The sequence below is a fragment of the Macrotis lagotis genome, chromosome 2 (genome assembly GCF_037893015.1).
Source record: "Macrotis lagotis isolate mMagLag1 chromosome 2, bilby.v1.9.chrom.fasta, whole genome shotgun sequence".
Classification (NCBI taxonomy): Eukaryota; Metazoa; Chordata; class Mammalia; order Peramelemorphia; family Peramelidae; genus Macrotis; species Macrotis lagotis.
In genome coordinates, this window is record NC_133659.1 from 72,681,371 (window position 1) to 72,700,430 (window position 19,060).

The 19,060-nt window shown below is 37.6% G+C and overlaps 1 protein-coding gene across 10 annotated transcripts in view; it reads left to right on the forward strand.

The window, feature by feature from the left end:
* The window catches only part of RASAL2 (RAS protein activator like 2), a 317,365-nt gene that overhangs the window by 276,893 nt on the left and 21,412 nt on the right, over positions 1-19,060 (forward strand). For 6 of the 10 annotated variants that reach the window (XM_074222116.1, XM_074222117.1, XM_074222121.1 and 3 more), the window contains exons 6-14: positions 5,269-5,422; positions 6,015-6,113; positions 7,403-7,957; positions 9,221-9,365; positions 13,146-13,290; positions 13,432-13,668; positions 14,706-14,907; positions 17,276-17,475; positions 18,179-19,040. In XM_074222116.1, coding sequence (XP_074078217.1) covers positions 5,269-5,422; positions 6,015-6,113; positions 7,403-7,957; positions 9,221-9,365; positions 13,146-13,290; positions 13,432-13,668; positions 14,706-14,907; positions 17,276-17,475; positions 18,179-19,040 — 2,599 coding nt within the window. The remainder of the gene's footprint in view (positions 1-5,268; positions 5,423-6,014; positions 6,114-7,402; positions 7,958-9,220; positions 9,366-13,145; positions 13,291-13,431; positions 13,669-14,705; positions 14,908-17,275; positions 17,476-18,178; positions 19,041-19,060) is intronic. The other 4 variants (XM_074222118.1, XM_074222119.1, XM_074222114.1 and 1 more) reach the window with 1 other exon arrangement.

A 19,060-nucleotide genomic window follows, 5' to 3' on the forward strand; every position in this document is an offset into this window, starting at 1 on the left:
AGCTAGGTAATTATTAAGCATCTGAGACCAGATTTGAACCCAGGTACTCCTGACTCCAAGGCCGGTGCTTTATCCATCTAGCTGCCCCTATCGCATTTCTTAAAGAAAAACATTATATGTTTTATATGAGACTCCCAGTCAGCTATAAGTTATAGTGTATTGTCTCTGAGGTTCCTTCCCATTCTGAGGTTCTCTGATTTTTAAGACTTAGTTCTGTTTATTTACCTTTGCCATAGGAGTTTGTTCAGTGTAGCCCACAAATCATATGACCCCTCACAAGGTTTTGTGGCCCATCTCCTATTATCTTTAGCCTTTCTGCTATATTAAGTCATTGCCCTGTCTTCAGCCAAGTGTAGATTCCTTAAAGCTACTCTGTAAATAGCTTTTTTTGGTTTATTATTATTATGTTATTTATTATTTTAATTTTTTTAGATTAACATGGAACATACATAAATAGGCCCTTTGCTGAGGGTCTACCAATGGAAATAATTTTGTCATGAACCTCAGGCTATTTTTGATCTCTGAAAACAAAGAGCACTCTCAAATTAAGAAAATATAGGGAGGTGTTATAAAGAGACTATAGCAGGAAAGTAAATAGGTTCCCGTGCTCTCATTGGAAGTCAAGACAGACCAAGTACAGGTGTGTATGGCTAAGGAGAAGAAGCTAGGGTGTCCTTCCAAAAACAGAAACATGGACTTAGAGCTAGAAGTTCAGTGAATTCCACATAGAAAACACTTAATAAATGTTTGTTGAACTGAATTGAATATTCCAATATCCTCAGTTTATAAATGAGGAAATTTGATTGCACCAAGATGTTAAGTGGCTTTCCTAAGGTTTCATGTGTAGTAAGGAGCAGGGGCAAGATTGGAACCCAGGTACCACTGAGCTTGAGGATCTGCAGTTGAAGGAATGGCATGGGCCACTTTGTTCACTGCTCTTAGGACAGCGATGAAAGCTGGGCACTAGAGATACCTTGATGCATGCCATGAAGAGTGCACCTGTGCCTGCTGTGATAGCTGTTATTGTTGGAGACTTCAGTTCAGCAGAGCAAAGCAGAAATTCTGCATTAGAATCCAGGATCCCATCATTCATTCAGTGTTTCAATAAGCATTTTAAATGAAATTTTCCTGAATATGAAACTGAATCAGTAAACATGGAGCAGATTCAGCTAACACATCTGAGCATTCACTGTTAGACACCTTTAATGCCAGAAGACTTGGAAAAAATGGGTTTTAATTGGGCAGTTAAACTGAACATCCAGCTGTGTTTTCCTTTTCATGAGCACTAATCAGAGTTCTTCATCAGTCTATCCAATGGTATGTTTTTATTTAAAGGATATTTTTGATTTTTAAGACTGATTTCAGATGTGGATAGGGTTAAAACAGTATTTAATTCACTGTGGTGAGTAATCGAAAGCTTTTTCTTTGTAACTTGTCTTTTAAATAGGTCAGGAACAGCAAGCATTCTCTATCACAAAAGCAATTTGATTTTTCGCCCTTTCTTATTTATTACATTCTTATACACTGAGATTACATGGAAATGGAAATGATTTGCTGTTTCTGTTGATATTAAAAACCAAGGTTTATAGAACCTAATGTTAAAAGCAAAATCATCCCTGGAGAGCAATCATGTCCAGAAAGAGTCAGAGCAAAAGTTTGAATTACAATAGTTTGGTTTGTTAAGAAGGAAACCCTTCTAATAATAATGGGTGATAACAATAGTAACTATTGTACTTTAAAAGCATTTTATAATATTAATCTCATTTGATTCTCATACAAGCCAAGGAGATTATAGCTATTATTATTCTCATTTTATAGGTGAAGAAACCGAGGCAAGCAGAGGTTGAGTGACACAACTTTTAAGTAATCGAGGTGGTTCCAGATTCAGGGCTTCCTGACTCCAAGCTGACTATCTAGCTGCCTCAGTAATTCAGTATTTTTATGATACTTTGTGATTGACTATATCTAAACTATAAATGACTGGGATAGTGTTAAAACAAAATTCAACACCACCAGAAATCTAAGCCAAATGACTAATTAGACTCATATAAGAAATTTTGAAGTTAAAAATTATTCCCCCAGTCCTCCTAGTCCTAATTTTCACTAAAAGAGTACATAGAGAACAGAGGAGTCACCCAAAGTTACAGAAACTCCTGAGTTTTTAAAACTCAGATTAAAAATGAAATAATGTTGGAAAAATAAAGGCAAATCAACGTCATTTAAATCCTCCTTTGGCTTGATAATGAAGCTGTTGGATAGAAAGATGCATATAATTCTCCCTTGCTTGCCCCAGATCTGCTTTATAGTCCTGTCTTCAGTAACTGACTTTTCTGCCTCTCCCTTTTCCTTCTCAGAGAGAACAAAACAATGCAGTTTTTCCAATAATTTTTTACTAATATTCAAAGGGTATTTTTGTTCATAATGATGTTGAATATAATCATTGTTTTTATTATGAGTCCATGGACATACATGCCAATTGTATTCATATGCTGGATAAAAGGGGAATTGTCTCTCTTGACCACTGCAAATGTGAACTGGAGAAAACGTTGATTATTAATTCCTCCAAAATCACATAGTTATGATTAGTTCTATGGTTGCAAGCCTGGACTATTAGGAATAATCAAAAAATAATGTGAACAGAAATATGCACACATTGAAAATGAAAATTGAAGTATTTTGTATACCTTCCCCCGATAGATCATGTGTAACTTCTCTTATTTGAGATAAAATAATGTTTACAACCAGTAGACCAGGGAGAGAATTGCAGAGGCAACCAAACAAATGTCTAGTAAAAGATTCCAAGGTGGGGTGTGATAATATCTTTCAGAAGAAGAAACAGGACGTGGGGGCTGGGGTTGTACAGCTTCCACACAAAGATGGTTTAATACAACTTCTCCAAATTATTTCTTCACATTTTGAAAAGCAATTCTTTAAACCCCACTTCTTCTCCTTCTATCGGGGGAAGGGGTGATCCTGATTGTCTGACTTCAGAAGGTCACCTCTGTCACTTTTGCCAACCTGCTTCCTGAGCCCTTCTGCCTTCCAGGGCTGGGCTCCTTATAGGTGCAGCTCCATGGCAACAGGCCCAGCCCCGAGTTCGCTTGGCTCACCAGGAGCCTTGTTTGTGTTACCTGAGGGGTAGGACGCTGCCTGAAGCAGGAGAGGAGAGGAGAGGACCGACACTGACTCGCCAACCTCTGTGGAGGAGGCTGGATTTTGGTGTCCCCAGTCTTTGTTCCTGTGCATCTTCTAATGAAGGCTTGAACTAACACCTAGGAGAAAGGGGGAAAAAAAGACCTCAGTAATCCAGGGCGGCAGGAAGATTCTCTTCATGTGGTGCCTATCTACTGAACAGAGATTTGCCTTTTGAAATGTAGTTCAGAAAACAAGTTGGGAGACCAGGACATGTGGCACCGCTATGATTTGGGGTTGCTCTGCCAGGTGGCTGTACAGTTGCTTCATGTAGGTGGATGATTAATTTATTTGAAATAAAATGTGTGTTCTGTTTAGAAAATAGAGAAATGTAATTATGTGAAGACTTTTACAAGAAATCTCTTGTTAATCCTGCTTCTATTTTAAGTGTGCCTTAATCCTTGGGGGGCTGGGGGAGGATGAGGTAGAGAAATCAGGAATCAATGTAGACTCTTCCCCTCCAGCGACTCCTGCCGGGAGAAATCAGCCGGAAGTGCCGGCAGGTGGTGGCTGGCTTCCATCGGGAAGGTTTTCTGTAAAATACAGTAGAAAATTCTTGGCATGGATTTCCATTAAATTATATCGTCTATGTATTTTCACTTCCATCCCACTAGTTAAGAAGCACTTCTCCATAATTCAGGTGGTAGGTTTGAATGAGAGGAGTCATTATTGTAATCTGTTCTGAGGGAAGAGGTTAGCAATTTTTGTTAACCTACTGCTGCCATCATTTTCAGGAAGTCTTGTGGTGACTATGCAGAGGAGATTTCATTTTCTTATTTGCCATTTTTAATTGTTAGTGAGATTTTATGGTGATATTCATTTGAATTTTAGAAGACTGGCATTTTTTTGAAGAACACAAGGAAATTTCTGAGTTGTAATAGTGGTTGGTTGATTTTATAGAAAATAAACAGAATAAAACTGTGTCTGCATGTTTTTATCCAAGTCTCCAAAAGCAGTTAGACTAGAGACAAAATCAGGGAAGGGCCACTAGTACCAGTTTCTCATTTCTTGTTTCATAATCTATAAGTTTCTCTGACATAAAGTATTTGCATTTATTTAACATTAACATTAAATGATAGGAAGCCCTTATATAATGTGTTTGTTTCTTTGTTTTTGGCTTTAAAACTGTTTGTAGAATTTATTCTGATATCTGTTAATAAGATTTTGACCTTGGAATCTCTAAATGTTTTATAATAAATGAATGCTATGATTGTTGCATGAATATCCAGTTCAGAATTTTTAAAATATTGTTTCATATTGTATAACTTAATTATCTCAAACTAGGTAAGACAGAAGCATCATATATCGGCTTTTGCTAAAAGAAAGGGAATTCCTGCTATTCCTTAGATACTTAGGAAAGCAAATCAACTAGGATGCACTAACTAATCAACTAGGTATTGATTGAGATTGGTCCCTTTGACTGAAGAGGTTAGCAGCATTTATTCACAAAAGATGCAGATGATCTAAACTAGTTTCCCTTTAATTGAACTTCTTTTAAAATGTTAGTCCTTATGAGAAATAGCATCTCAGAAGAGCACTTTGACATTGACTGTAATAATCAGGATTTGAAATAGAACTTTCTTCTGTGGGCTAAATGAGGGATTTGCACCTGTTAACTGAAGGAAATCTAGCATGAAAAAAAAACAAAATAAGATGATAGCAAGCCCTACTGTTAGAAGAATTGGGACTACAGCTGAGCCTGGGAGGATGAGTGTAAACAGATATCTTGAGGCAAACCTTTTGCAGAAAACCTCAAATATTTTAAATTTCTCCTTCTGTAAAAAAAAAAAAAGGAATAAAGAAGAATGACCTCAGAATGGAAACAAATAAAATTATAGTAAATATGTGGACTGTGTAAGATCATATGATACATTTGTATACTAAAAGCACACATACCATTGCTGTTATTTGTGAGCCACCTACTAACCCAGTCCTCCTTTTTGCTGTTATTTTGCTTTAATCATTTTTACGTTGGTCATTTTCTTACCACAGTAGATCCTTACCTGTCGACTATCTATAACTGACCATCTTCATCCTTTATTAGAAATACTTTATCATTCCCCTTCCATCATTTAGGTCTCGTGGACTGCCCAAACTAAAGGAGTCTCGTTCCCATGAATCTTTGCTCAGCCCATGCAGCGCCGTAGAATGTCTGGACCTTGGCAGAGGGGAGCCAGTGTCAGTCAAACCACTGCATAGCAGCCTGCTTGGACAAGACTTCTGCTTTGAGGTAAAGCAGTGTGGAAAGAGAGCAGTTCAACATGTTACTAACTATATAACATCCTGATCATTTTTCATAATGGTGATGTTGAATTATTGGTTAATCTCAAAGAAACAGATTGCCATAAACTAGATACCCTCCAACTAATACCAGAGGAAGAAAGTTAGGTATCTAATTACGTGTGTGTGTGTGTGTGTGTGTGTGTGTGTGTGTGTGTGTGTATGCTGGATGTTATTCAGATTTCTTTGGCCTATTATGTTTCTTAATTGAATAGATATTCAACTCTCAGCTGTAGATAAGACAAACAACAATTGCATTATATGATTTTTCAGAACTGATATCTTCTTACATTGTAACATTTTTCAAAACACTAAGCCCCAAATCATAAGTGGTATTTGAAGACATTACCCAGTACTAGAGATGAGGTTACTCACAACACTAAGAAGATAGATCCATTGATTTATTGAAGAAGAATCAGAAAAAATATCCTATATGATAAGACTGATTCATAACTTATCCTTAACCCTTGAATGTTAAAAAATACTGCAAAAGAATCCACAGCCCAAGTCTCTACCTTTATCTATAATACGTTGTGTTCTAGGTAACCTACTTGAGTGGAAGTAAATGTTTTAGCTGTAATTCAGCTTCAGAAAGAGACAAGTGGATGGAAAATCTACGCCGGACAGTACAACCCAATAAGGTAATATAGTGATCTGTAGTTTCCAGTCGCTCCAAGGATTTGTGGGAACAAGACTAAGCAGCACAAGTCCACAAATGATCACTTGCCTAGAGAGAGCATGTGTTAACAAATACTAATGAAAATTTCATTCCTCATCAGAATCATTTCTTTTTGGGTCTTCAGAATTCATTTCTGAAAGTTTTCCATAAATCCTAGATTGATTTCTTTTCAAGCAGGAATTCTTAATCTGGAGTCCACAGATCTCCAAGATCTATGTTTAGATTTCATGGAGTAAGTAAATTTATTTTCACTAACCTCTAACTGAAAAATTAGCATTTCTTCCAATTGTTTAAAAACATTATTCTAAGAAGAGGTATATAAACTTCACCAGAGTCTAGGACAGATAAGCTAAGAACTCTTGTTAATTGATTTTCCATACTATATAAGCTGGGTGACTCAGTGGCTAGAATATTAGACTTGGAAGACAGAAATCTTGAGTTCTAGTCCAGCCTCAGATACTTGTGACTCTGGGTTAGCCATTTAACCTTTGTATACCTCAGTTCATCTGTAAAATAAAGATAATAGTAGCACCTTCCTCAAAGGATTGTCTCAGCAGTACCTCTAAAACCAAATTTACCTCCTACAGTTGAGATCACTTATTTATCTTATTTGTTATCTGTAATTCATACAAATGTGTACAACCTGAGACTATGAAGTTTATTGAAGATTATTTTCTTACATTTTCTCTGAATTTCCTATTGCTTTTTTTCTTTGTTGTAATTATTCTCCTATTCTCTCAGTTATCTAACTATACTGACATATTTAAAATGTTTCCTCCTCTTTTCTTTTTTCTTTTTTTTTTAGTTTAAAGCTCTTTTGATTAGATTTCCATGGTGTTAGGCAAATATGTTTTTCCCAGTCTTGTTAAGTATCTTCTATCTTTAGCCATGTGTCTAGCTACAATACATCAGTCTAAATTCCATTCTCTGACACCAGGTTATTAGCTAGATGGCTCTCAGATCTTCCATTCTCATCTGAAGTTCTTGCCATCATTTGATATCAGTGATGAAAGTAACATCTGTGCATTTAAGGTCTTTAGTATATTATTAATGACTTAATAATCTTATGGAATTGGAGGTTTCTGATTCATTAATATCTTTAACTTATTAGCATGAACAATTAGCAACAGCAAACCTGTTCAGTTATAGTTGCCTTTCATTAATAAGCTATCAGATATACCTCTTTGAAAGAAACTAGTTTCATTCTAAAATAACATTCCTTGAATTTAGCTACCTTTTTTTCCCTCACAGGATAATTGTAGAAGGGCTGAGAATGTTTTACGGTTGTGGATTATTGAAGCCAAGGACCTGGCCCCCAAAAAGAAGTATTTCTGTGAGCTGTGCCTTGATGATACTCTTTTTGCTCGTACAACTAGCAAGACCAAAGCAGACAACATTTTTTGGGGTGAACATTTTGAATTCTACAGCCTTCCCCCTCTCCATAGCATCACAGTTCACATTTATAAGGACATGGAAAAAAAGAAAAAAAAGGACAAGAACAATTATGTGGGACTTGTCAACATACCCACAGCCAGTGTGACTGGCCGCCAGTTTGTGGAGAAATGGTACCCTGTGAGCACACCTACCCCCAACAAAGGAAAAACTGGAGGTCCTTCAATTCGGATTAAATCACGTTTCCAGACTATCACCATTCTACCTATGGAACAGTACAAAGAATTTGCCGAATTTGTCACCAGCAATTATACTATGTTATGCTCTGTCCTTGAGCCTGTGATTAGTGTGCGGAACAAAGAAGAGCTAGCTTGTGCCTTAGTGCACATTCTTCAGAGCACCGGCAGGGCCAGGGTAGGTGGAGAATAAGGAACTGCATTGCTCACACTCTAGGCCATTTCTGCTTGGTGCAATTATCTATAGAATATATAGGAATTTTCCTATAAGCAATTTATGTCAAATATATATACATATATACACATATATTTATGTATATATCTTCATAATTAGAATAGCTTGCTTAGAACACTTTTAGAAAACTTGAGACAGAGACAGTTCATTTTGTACTTGCTAAGAACAATAATTATGTAATTAAATTGGAATATGCATTGCTAAGTTTTCTTTAATATCATTTTGAATAAATAAGCATAACTAATAATAACTAATTAATTAATTAATAATTAAAAAAACAAATCAGCCAGGGGCATATAGAATACAGAGCTGAGCCCAGAATTAACATGTCCTGGGTTCAAGTTCTGCTAGTTCTGTGATCCTGGACATGCTTCTTAACTTCTCCTAATGTCTCAAGGTAGGTCTCCACAGCTCTAAGTTGTAGAGGTTCTGCATTTGTGTAGGAAGATCCTCCTCTAAATCCTAAAATCACACCTTCCACAGTATGAAGCAGGCTGGTTCTCAAATAAGTGTGATAGCAAACAAGCAGTCACTCTCTCTATAAAATGAATTTAATAGTTGAAGTCCATATTTCTTAAGGGTATAATGAAGTGCCAATAAACTTCACATAGATAAAGCACTTTCCAAACTTTATAGATAGATTGATTGATTAATTGATTATTATTCTGTTTTATGGCTTAATTTACTTTTAGTAGTCCAAAATTTTCTCATGCTACTACTAATAACTCAAGGTAAAGTTTAATAACACCATCTTTGAGACAGTTCTAGCTTTCAGGATGTAGGCATGCCCTTTTTTCTTAAAGTTGCTCCTACCTGTGATATAAAAGGGTGCTAATGATGGGTTTTTTTTACCATTTTTTAACCATTTGTTCTTCTGTGGTCTTGAATTGCCCCACATAAATGTCTATTAATGCTTACCACTTTGATGTAACATGAAAAATTTCAATCATTTCTCTTCATTTTTTTTTGATTTGCCAACCATGTACTCAGTTTACTCCTCCAATTTATACAAGAAAGCCAAGTAATTCTATTGACACAGTTGAGACTAAAAAGCAAGGAAAAAAAGAATCTGAAATGAGTTCAGAGATATTTAGGAGAATCCCTCGTCTCAGTTTAGAAGACAGGGCTTCCACCAGTCAATCAGTCTCCTGAAGTCTGCATCATTTTTTCAGTTGCCTTCTGCTTTCTTCAACTTTGCCCTCACAGGACTTTCTGACAGACCTGGTGATGTCTGAAGTGGACCGTTGTGGAGAACATGATGTATTGATCTTCAGGGAGAACACAATTGCCACCAAATCCATTGAGGAGTACCTAAAGTTGGTGGGACAGCAGTATCTCCATGATGCACTTGGTAAAAAAGAAAACCACCTTCCAGATTCATTCCTGTCTTCTTCCAACTATCTCAACCTAAAGGGATGATAGATACTATTTGCCTGGAGGCCATGTATTTTTCCACTTCTTTTTTTCATTTCTTTAATTGATTCTTTTGTTTCTAATTTATGACCCTTAGTCAATTGAAATATAAGAGTGTAGTAGAGTAAAATAGAAACTGTATAGCTTAATTTACAGAAGTACCTTATAAGCTGTACCATATGATCACACCAAGAGCTATCCTTTCTTATTACTGCATTATAGAACTGCAGACGAAGCTACTCTAGAACAGTTCCATGCTCACTTTAGATATTCAGTAAATATATTCTTATTTTTGAGCTCACAAGGCAATATCACCTTTATTCAATATGGTGAGCTAATTTCCCATATGAATGAAGTAAAAAAAATTTCCATATTTTGAATAAGAAGGAACAATTTAAGTAGATGGTAGCAATTCTGTCATTTCACTGGGATATAAAACAGTATAACAAAAGCCATGACAAGTGATTCAAGTAATCACATAGATCTGTTACTGTGTCTAAAATAATTCATTTTTGAAGAAGACCACAATATCAGGGAGGTGATGCCATGACAAGCACATGAATTGGATTTGAAAGAAGGGGGCTGTGCTGAGTCACCAGCCTCACTGTCTCCTTCAGTGCCATCTGGGTCCAATGACCAGATATGGATCAGATGACTGGAGATGGCCCTGGATGTGAGGCAAACAGGGATAATTGACTTGCCCAAGGTCACACAGGTAGTAACTGTCAGAGTCTGGATTAGAACTCCTGTCCTCCTGATTCCAAGGTCAGTGCTCTATCCATTGTGCCACCCAGTTTACCCCAGTGTCTAAAATGTAAGACAGTTGGCCAATGTGGAAAAAAATGGCTCTTTGCAATAGGGTGATTTTATCCATTGTTTAGTTTTTCATGGAAGAGCTTGTGTTGTCTACATTGGGATTCCTCATTATGCCTTTCATGCTAAAATACAGTTAATGGCTCATCTCCTTGGATACTTCAATTAAACGGTTTTTGCTCAGGTGTTGGCTGGGCCTGGGATCTCTAAACAACCCTTCTATGCTGTGATTCCAACTGGAAATATTTTTGTTGGCTTCTACTTTTTTAAAGACAAAAAAATGACAGGTAAACTTTTAAAAACACGTATTTTTAAAGCAGTTTCTAGAAAGTGTCCTAGAGCCAGTATTGACTCATTAGACAATACTGACTGATGATGACCTTAAGGCACTGCTGTAGCCTTAATTATCTAATGAAAATTAAATTATATTAGTATAAGGTACTTGCTTAGCTAAGGAAGCATACTAATATAGTTCACTATTAAGGCAGTTATTACCAATAGACAATGACCCAAAAAGAGCCTGAGCTAACCCTCAGTTAATAAGATAATATAATGGAGGAGAATGTCAAGAGGTTCCTCCCATGGAACTGAGATTTTGCTGTTCTTCTACTCTTGATATTCAATGCCAAAATTGTGTTGATTAAAATATCTTCAGAATATGAACAGGATTCAACTTAAAACTTGCCCATCTATTATGTGACACTCAGCTGTTGGGCATTCTTCATCTGTTTTGATTAAAGTACTGCTCTTAGGGGCGGCTAGATGGCACAGTAGATAAAGCACCGGCCCTGGAGTCAGGAGTACCTGGGTTCAAATCCGGTCTCAGACACTTAATAATTGCCTAGCTGTGTGGCCTTGGGCAAGCCACTTAACCCCATTGCCTTGCAAAAATCTAAAAAAAAGTACTGCTCTTTACAGGGCAAGTTTTGTTGCCTTATTTGCATATGCTCCACTATTTCCTTGGAGCTAAGATTTACCTTTGTGCTTGAAATCCAATCAGTTGGTCTATATTTACTATTGCCAGGCACTGGGTTAGACACAGAGGGTGCAGGTTCATTGAAGGAGGCTACATTTTTTTTTTTAGGTTTTTGCAAGGCAAACAGGGTTAAGTGGCTTGCCCAAGGCCACACAGCTAGGTAATTATTAAGTGTCTGAGACCGGATTTGAACCCAGGTACTCCTGATTCCAGGGCCGGTGCTTTATCCACTGCTCCACCTAGCCGCCCCAAGGAGGCTGCATCTTAATGAAAGAAGAAACAGGGAGCTCCCTAGGTCTAAATAGAATTAATATACATAAAGGGGAGCAGATAAATGCAAAAAAATTAAATGTGAGGTCATTTGACCACTGAGGTCAGTAAGGGCATCAGAGAAGGCACAAGATGATGCTTCATCTGTGTCTTGGATTAGAGGAATTGTATGTCTCAGTAAAAAATGAAAATTGTATTAGAGTTGGAGTTCAGTCATTTGCCTTATCAGAAAGAAATTTCTCCAGTCAGGTCCTAAAGGAGTTTCCTTATAATGACCTTCCTTAACAAATTTCTAGTGGCAAAATTGAATTCATTTCAAACACTACTATTTAAAACTGTTTGTGGTTTATTCCCAGAAATAGAGTCTCCAGTTTCCTAGAAAATAATTCCTGGAGCATTCAAAGGATAGACTGAACAACATAGTAAGAACTCCACTTCACTTTTGATTTTTCCCATGAATAGAATAGCAGTTATAAACAAGTCTTTGAAGATTTTCAATGTTTTTTAATCATATGCTATGTAGAATATTTATATCCTGAAAATTCCATTATTAATATAAACATCCATATAGTCAGACATGTGCAAGTCATTATTCATCATATTTTGAAGAATGATCTACAGTTATCTTCAAAAAATATTTCTAAACACCTAAATGCAGAAAGTAATATATTAAGATCACAAATTCCAACATGGGCCAATGTCCCCTGGATCATTCTATGCTGAATGTGAGTTAATAGATAAATAATTAAGAATATAAATGTTAGTTTTGGTCATCTAACATTTTAAAAAATTATGCAAACATGCATATTTCATTCTTAATTGAATTTGAGTATCAAAACACTTGCCATTTTCCATTATAACTTCTTTTGAAATGAATTTGACATCTTATCATATTGCTAATTATATCACAGAAATATCTTAACATGTTAATGGAGAATGTGCCTCCTATGGCAACTGCTATTCACTGTTCCAGGCAAACATTCTTGATTACTTCTTTGGGTTCTCATGAAATTGTTCCTCCTAAATATTATTCTTACAGAATATAAGGTCACTTGGAGGGAATAAGGACTATTCTTTCCACTTCCTTAAGAGATTCACCATGAATTCCAAGGGATATAGAATATCTGTAGATATACAAATTAAACTAAGGTGGAAAAGAAGGCCTTAACTGTACTTTTAGGTGTCTCACAGGTTATCACAAAGAAGAAACTAGCCTACAGCTTAAATCTATTCCTGGCATCACCATTAGCACTTGCAGTCTTAATTCATTCAGATTTTGTGGCAGGGTGGGGTCTACATTTCTCAGGGGATGATAGCCATGTTGGCCAATTGTCTAAACCTGGGATCTTTATAACAGCTAATGAATTAATGTTTATTAAGTAGCTTGAAGTCTTCAAAAAATAATAGCTCTGATCTACAACATCATTATCCAGTCACTGCCAGAGACAGTATATCTCTAGTACCTGGGATGTGGTTTCAGAGCAATTATTCTTGCTGGACAGTCATTCGAGCCCTCAGCATCTGGTCTCAAAAAGCAATTCCCCATAGTAAATTCCAGGGCAAAAGACAATTGCCAGCAGAAAGCCTAAATAGGATTTTGATGCCATTCAGGGACACATTTCTTATAATTGCCACTATCTGTCATCTTCCCTCTAATAGGGGAGTTCATCAAGGCTCTGTATGAGTCAGATGAGAATTGTGAAGTGGATCCCAGCAAATGTTCATCCAGTGAACTATTTGACCACCAAAGCAACCTGAAAATGTGCTGTGAGCTGGCTTTTTGCAAAATCATCAACTCTTACTGGTGAGCATATGGGCATCACTTTTTGCTTAGATGACTTAATTATTTGCATTGAAATAATCTCCCAAATAAAGGAATCCATTGCATTATATGCTATTTTATGTATGTTTATATTTAATTGGGATTTTCTTTTTCATTCCTCAGTGTTTTCCCCCGTGAATTGAAAGAAGTGTTTGCATCTTGGAAGCAACAGTGCCTGAATAGGGGCAAGCAGGACATTAGCGAGCGTCTCATCAGTGCGTCACTGTTCCTCCGTTTCTTGTGCCCTGCTATCATGTCCCCCAGCCTGTTCAGCCTTATGCAAGAATATCCTGATGACAGGACGTCTAGGACCTTAACGCTCATTGCCAAGGTTATTCAAAACCTTGCCAATTTTGCCAAGTAGGTGATGGTGACATAATGACATCTTTAAATAAATATAAGTTATTTACAAAACTGGTCACAAGCTACCTCTGTATAGAAAGTATAGAAAGGAATCAACCAAATTCTGGAAGGCTTACGCATCAAAGTTCTTATGATAAACATTCGGGGTGTGTGTGTGTGTGTGTGTGTGTGTGTGTGTGTGTGATGCATGCATGCACGTGCATCCTGTTCTGGTCCTGGTCCGTTCACTTCTACATAAACACCTTTACTTAGAAGTGAACTAATTCTGAATACAGTTACAGCACAATTAAAAGATTTCCACTAAATATCAATTCTTAGCTATTCATTTAAGGATTGTACAGTAATATATATATATATATATATATATATATATATATATATATATATATATATATATATATATATATATGGAATGTCATTGATTTCACCATTCTGTACTATTGAATATCTGTTAAGCATCCAAGGTAATGGTAGGTACCCTGGAAACATTCAAAAGGAGTGCTTGCTTATGAGAAGTAGGTAATCTATTTGGAGAGAAGGAAGCATCTCCCTTCTGAAAGATATGAAAGCCTCATGGGGCATGCTATGTGTCTGATGTGGCCAAATAAGTACTGCCAGAGAGCTTAAAGATCTGAGAAGTTCATGTGGGCTGAGATCATTGTGATGAGCTTCATGGAGGAAAAAGGACTTATGCTTTGAAGGATAAATAAAATTTGATGGATGAAAGGGTGGTCCACGAAAGGCATTTTACTAAACCAACATCCTGTAGGAGGGCAGTAGAAGTAGCAGAGGTGGTGATATGTATAGTGACTGAAGGTTTGGCTCAGATGGTGAAGGAAGGACTTTGTACTTAATCTTGTCATCAGGAGAAAACCTTGGAAGATTTTTGAGCAGGAAAGTGAGATAATGAAAGGACTATTTTAAGAAGATTTCTCACCTTTCCTAACCCTATATATGGATGTGCCTTTTTTTATTCTCTTTTTCACAAATGTATTCTGTGTAAAAATGAGTGTCTTTCTTTCCCTTTACTTCAGGTTTGGAAACAAAGAGGAATACATGGCTTTCATGAATGATTTCTTAGAACATGAGTGGAGTGGAATGAAGCGCTTTCTTCTGGAGATTTCTAACCCAGACACCATCTCCAATACCCCTGGCTTTGATGGCTACATCGACCTGGGCAGGGAGCTTTCTGTTCTGCATTCCTTATTGTGGGAAGTTGTTTCCCAACTTGATAAGGTAAAGCAGGCCAGAAGCCTCAAAGGGGAGATAGGAGATGGGGAACCCAATGTTCCTGAGACAGAGCCTCCCTCAGCTCTGGTGGGAAAGTGAACCTGGAGGTTCTAGGGGTACACAGCTTTGTAAATAGAATGATTCACCTTCAATGGTTAATGGCTCCTGCCACATATAGTTCATTATCCTAAAACTGATAGACTGAAGAAATAGAGGTACAAATAAGAAAGCCCTTTGAGTCCATAGCTGATCATAGATGGCCCATAGCTGGTATGAGGTGCATTTGTAATATGTCCTAACATTGATGAAATAAGACAAAATCTTCTTACCACCTTGTATAACCTGCACTAGTGGAGCTAGAAATTTCTGAAAGTTACAGCTTGCTTGGCTGTGTGCTTCAGCAAACTGATGTCAATTCACAAGTAACTTTATATGGCTTTGATTCACTCAAAAGTGCTTACAGGGCATAAAAGTACTAAAGAAATTATATTTAAAGTAGGATATATTTCCCTGTGCAAGTCAGAAAAATGGCTTTCATAATTGCTAATGCCACACAGTCCACCTGGGTTTTGAAAATCCAGGTGTGTTGTTTCTCCACAAGTGTGAATTAGGCACATAGGAAGCAATCATCATTTTAAGTAATTTCTTTTTCTGACTGTAACTCCACTTGGAAATGAAAGAAAATTACATTTTCTCTCATTCCTGATTAAATTTCTATCATGCCAATCATTTTCCTACCTTTAGGAAACTGGGCAAGAAGAACAGTCATCTCCAGAGAGGGAAAATAACCCAACAGATTTTGGTTATCAATATAGTTTATGGCTATAATTAGTTACTGATGTGTCTATTTGCCATGGATGTGATATTAATATGTAGGGTTTGTTAGAATAATTTCTAAAAAACAAACATATACTTTGTTGTAATGAAGATCTATGCAGTTGCTTTCCAACATTTTTGTCCCTTGAATACCTTGGGTGAAAAAATGTATTTACAAAGACCATTTTCCTGGGACCACTTAAGCAATCGTGTATATAATAAGATCCACAAAGCATCAACTGGGCTCTGGAGCTCTGTGTGGCTTTCACATCTGCCCAAGCATATCTGAAATTCTGGCTACTGAATAGGATCACTAAGCAAAAAAAACATGACTGGGAAAAGAGAACATGGACTCATTTGAACAGTATGGAGAAGTTTGTCAACTGCTTATAGCAGGGGTTCTTAATTTATGATCCATATGCTTAGGTTTTTTAAATATCCTGATGGCTATATTTCATTGTAATAGGTTTCCTTTGTAATTCTATGTATCTTTATTTTATGCATTCAAAAGTATTAATGTGAGAAAGGAATCATCCGTAGGTCTTACCAGACTGCCAGAAGAGTCTGAAGCAAAAGGCCAAGAAACCCTGACTTAGATCATATACTAAAGCTAGAGGAGTTTAGTTTAACTCATCTTTGTTTCCCATTAAGGTCACCATGCCTTAAACAGTAGTCAAGACATTCTGTTTCTTGATAATAAGCATTCCTGTAAAAGAGAAAAAAGATTAGAAGAAAAAACGCTGGTATTAAAGTACTGAAAGATTACTATTGTCCATTGCAAAAAATATCAATCAATGTAGTATGGAATATTTTGAAAAACTATTTTAGCTTAATCTAGATACTCTTTTAAAATCTTTATGCTATATAAATAGCTTCTTCTTCACTAATGCTGATTTAGTCCTAAGATCTGGGCTACACCTAGTAACATCTCCTGGTTGCTGTTGAAATGACCTTGTTGTAAAGATAATTGTTTTATTGATGCACATTCAGATGGCAATAGAATAGGGTACCCAGCATAAAATAGAATATTAAATGTTAATGCCAACCTTGTGCCCCTGCAGTGCTCTCTTGGACCCCTGAATGCAGCACCTTCTTGTATGTTGGCATGCATTTCTTTTCCCACATGACTCCTTAACCTTGGAAGTTCCATCCAGCTAGCTGATCCTATAGCCTTTGAATTCCTTTTTATTAGGTGTTCGGTTTGCCTCATTCCTCCAGCCCATCTTGACCTACTCTACCCCACAGACTTAGTCTGCTTTGCATGCCCATTTTAAGTTGGAATGGCAGTATGGTTGTATTAAGCATGTCTTTAATTTTTTTTTGCATTAATCCTAATTTCTATTCTATTTCCTTTCTTTCCTCAATGTCTGCTGCACACCTTGTTTCGTCTCTTCATCTCGTCGCCATGGTTACGCTGCTCCATAACACTGCATTATGAACCTGCCACACCCACATGCAAAAATTTAACCTTCCTTCCAAACTTCACTCCTCCATCAATGTGCATCATCCCCCCCCCAAAAAAACATGGTGGATGTTCCGATGCTTATTATCCAATCAGGGTGAAAATTCCTTCCTACAGGCGACTGTGGCAAAATTGGGTCCACTTCCTCGTGTTCTTGCTGATATTACCAAGTCTTTGACTAATCCTACACCAATACAGCAGCAACTGAGACGTTTCACTGAACATAACTCCAGCCCAAATGTCAGTGGCAGTCTCTCCTCAGGGCTGCAGAAGATTTTTGAAGACCCCACTGACAGGTATGAAAGAGTGAAGATTTAAACTAAGATATCAAAGAAGTGAAATGTCAAGGGATTAGTTAAATTCTAGAAAACAAAAATCTCCTGAACTATGTGCAGTCTCCCTAAATTATGTATATTTATCAGCTACTTCTCTGGACCTTAATTGCTTCAATTATAAAATGAAGCAGTTAGACTAGCTGGCTATTCTCTAGGGGTCTAATGTTTTATGACTTGGTGATTGAAAAGTTTCCTTGAGTGAAGGTAATTCCCAAAAGAGAATATTTAATCTCGAGCAAGCAGAACTCTGGTGGTCCCAGGGATATTGTGTTCTAGATATGCACGGGTAAGGAGAGAGCATAGAAAAGGGGACAAAAGGCAAGACCCAGAAGGTCCACAGAAATTTTTTTTGTCCTATCAAGAAAAATTGGGGAGGAACTGATTACAGATAAAAATCATGAGGTTTGGGAGCAGTAAAAACACATACTTGAACATTTATTAGAAATACAACAAATGGGAGTAGCATTTAGAGATGTAGGTATGCCCCTTTAAAGAAAACTACAATGGTGTAATGTCTTCAAAATCAATTTATTTTTAAAATAAAATGGGGGGAGAAAAATATATAAAGAGAATCATTGGCCCCTGTACTTTCAGAGAAGATTGACATGTGAATTGCCTGGGTTCTTGCCTAGGTGGTAACTCAGAATCTCTTTCCTTTCCACAGTGATTTGCACAAATTAAAGTCTCCAACCCAGGAAAACACAGATAGCTTTTTCAGAGGTAAAACGTTATTGTTGGTTCAGCAAGCATCCTCCCAAAGCATGACTTATTCAGAAAAAGATGAAAAGGAAAATGGACTTCCTAATGGAAGAAGCATTTCCCTTATGGATCTTCAAGACCCCCATGCTGCCCAGATGGACCATGCCTCCATCATGCTAGATGTGCCCATGCGCTTGACTGGCAGCCAGCTCTCCATAACCCAGGTGGCCAGCATCAAACAACTCCGGGAAGCACAGAGTACCCCACAGAGTGCACCCCAAGTGAGGAGACCATTGCATCCCGCCTTGAGCCAGCCAGGCAGCCTCCAGCCCCTGTCCTTCCAAAACCCAGTTTATCACCTCAACAACCCCACTCCATCCTTGCCAAAGGCCTCTGTGGATTCCAGTTTGGAAAACTTAAGCACGACCAGCTCCAGAAGCCAAAGCAATAGTGAAGATTTCAAGCTCAGTGGACCCAGCAACAGCAGCCTGGAGGACTTTGCCAAACGCAGCAGCCAGAGTGAGGATTTTTCCCGGAGGCACACGGGACCGGATCGACACATACCTCTTGCCCTTCCACGGCAAAACAGTACTGGGCAAGCCCAGATCCGCAAAATGGACCAGGCTGGGCTGGGTGCCCGAGCCAAAGCCCCCAATTCCCTGCCACACAGTGCTTCCTTACGGAGCACGGGAAGCATGTCGGTGGCTTCTGCAGCCTTGGTGACCGAACCCGTACAGAATGGAAGCAGGTCCCGGCAGCAGTCCTCCTCCTCCAGAGAAAGTCCTGTCCCCAAAGTGAGAGCGATCCAGCGGCAGCAGACGCAGTCGGTAGGAGAGGACTTGAATGC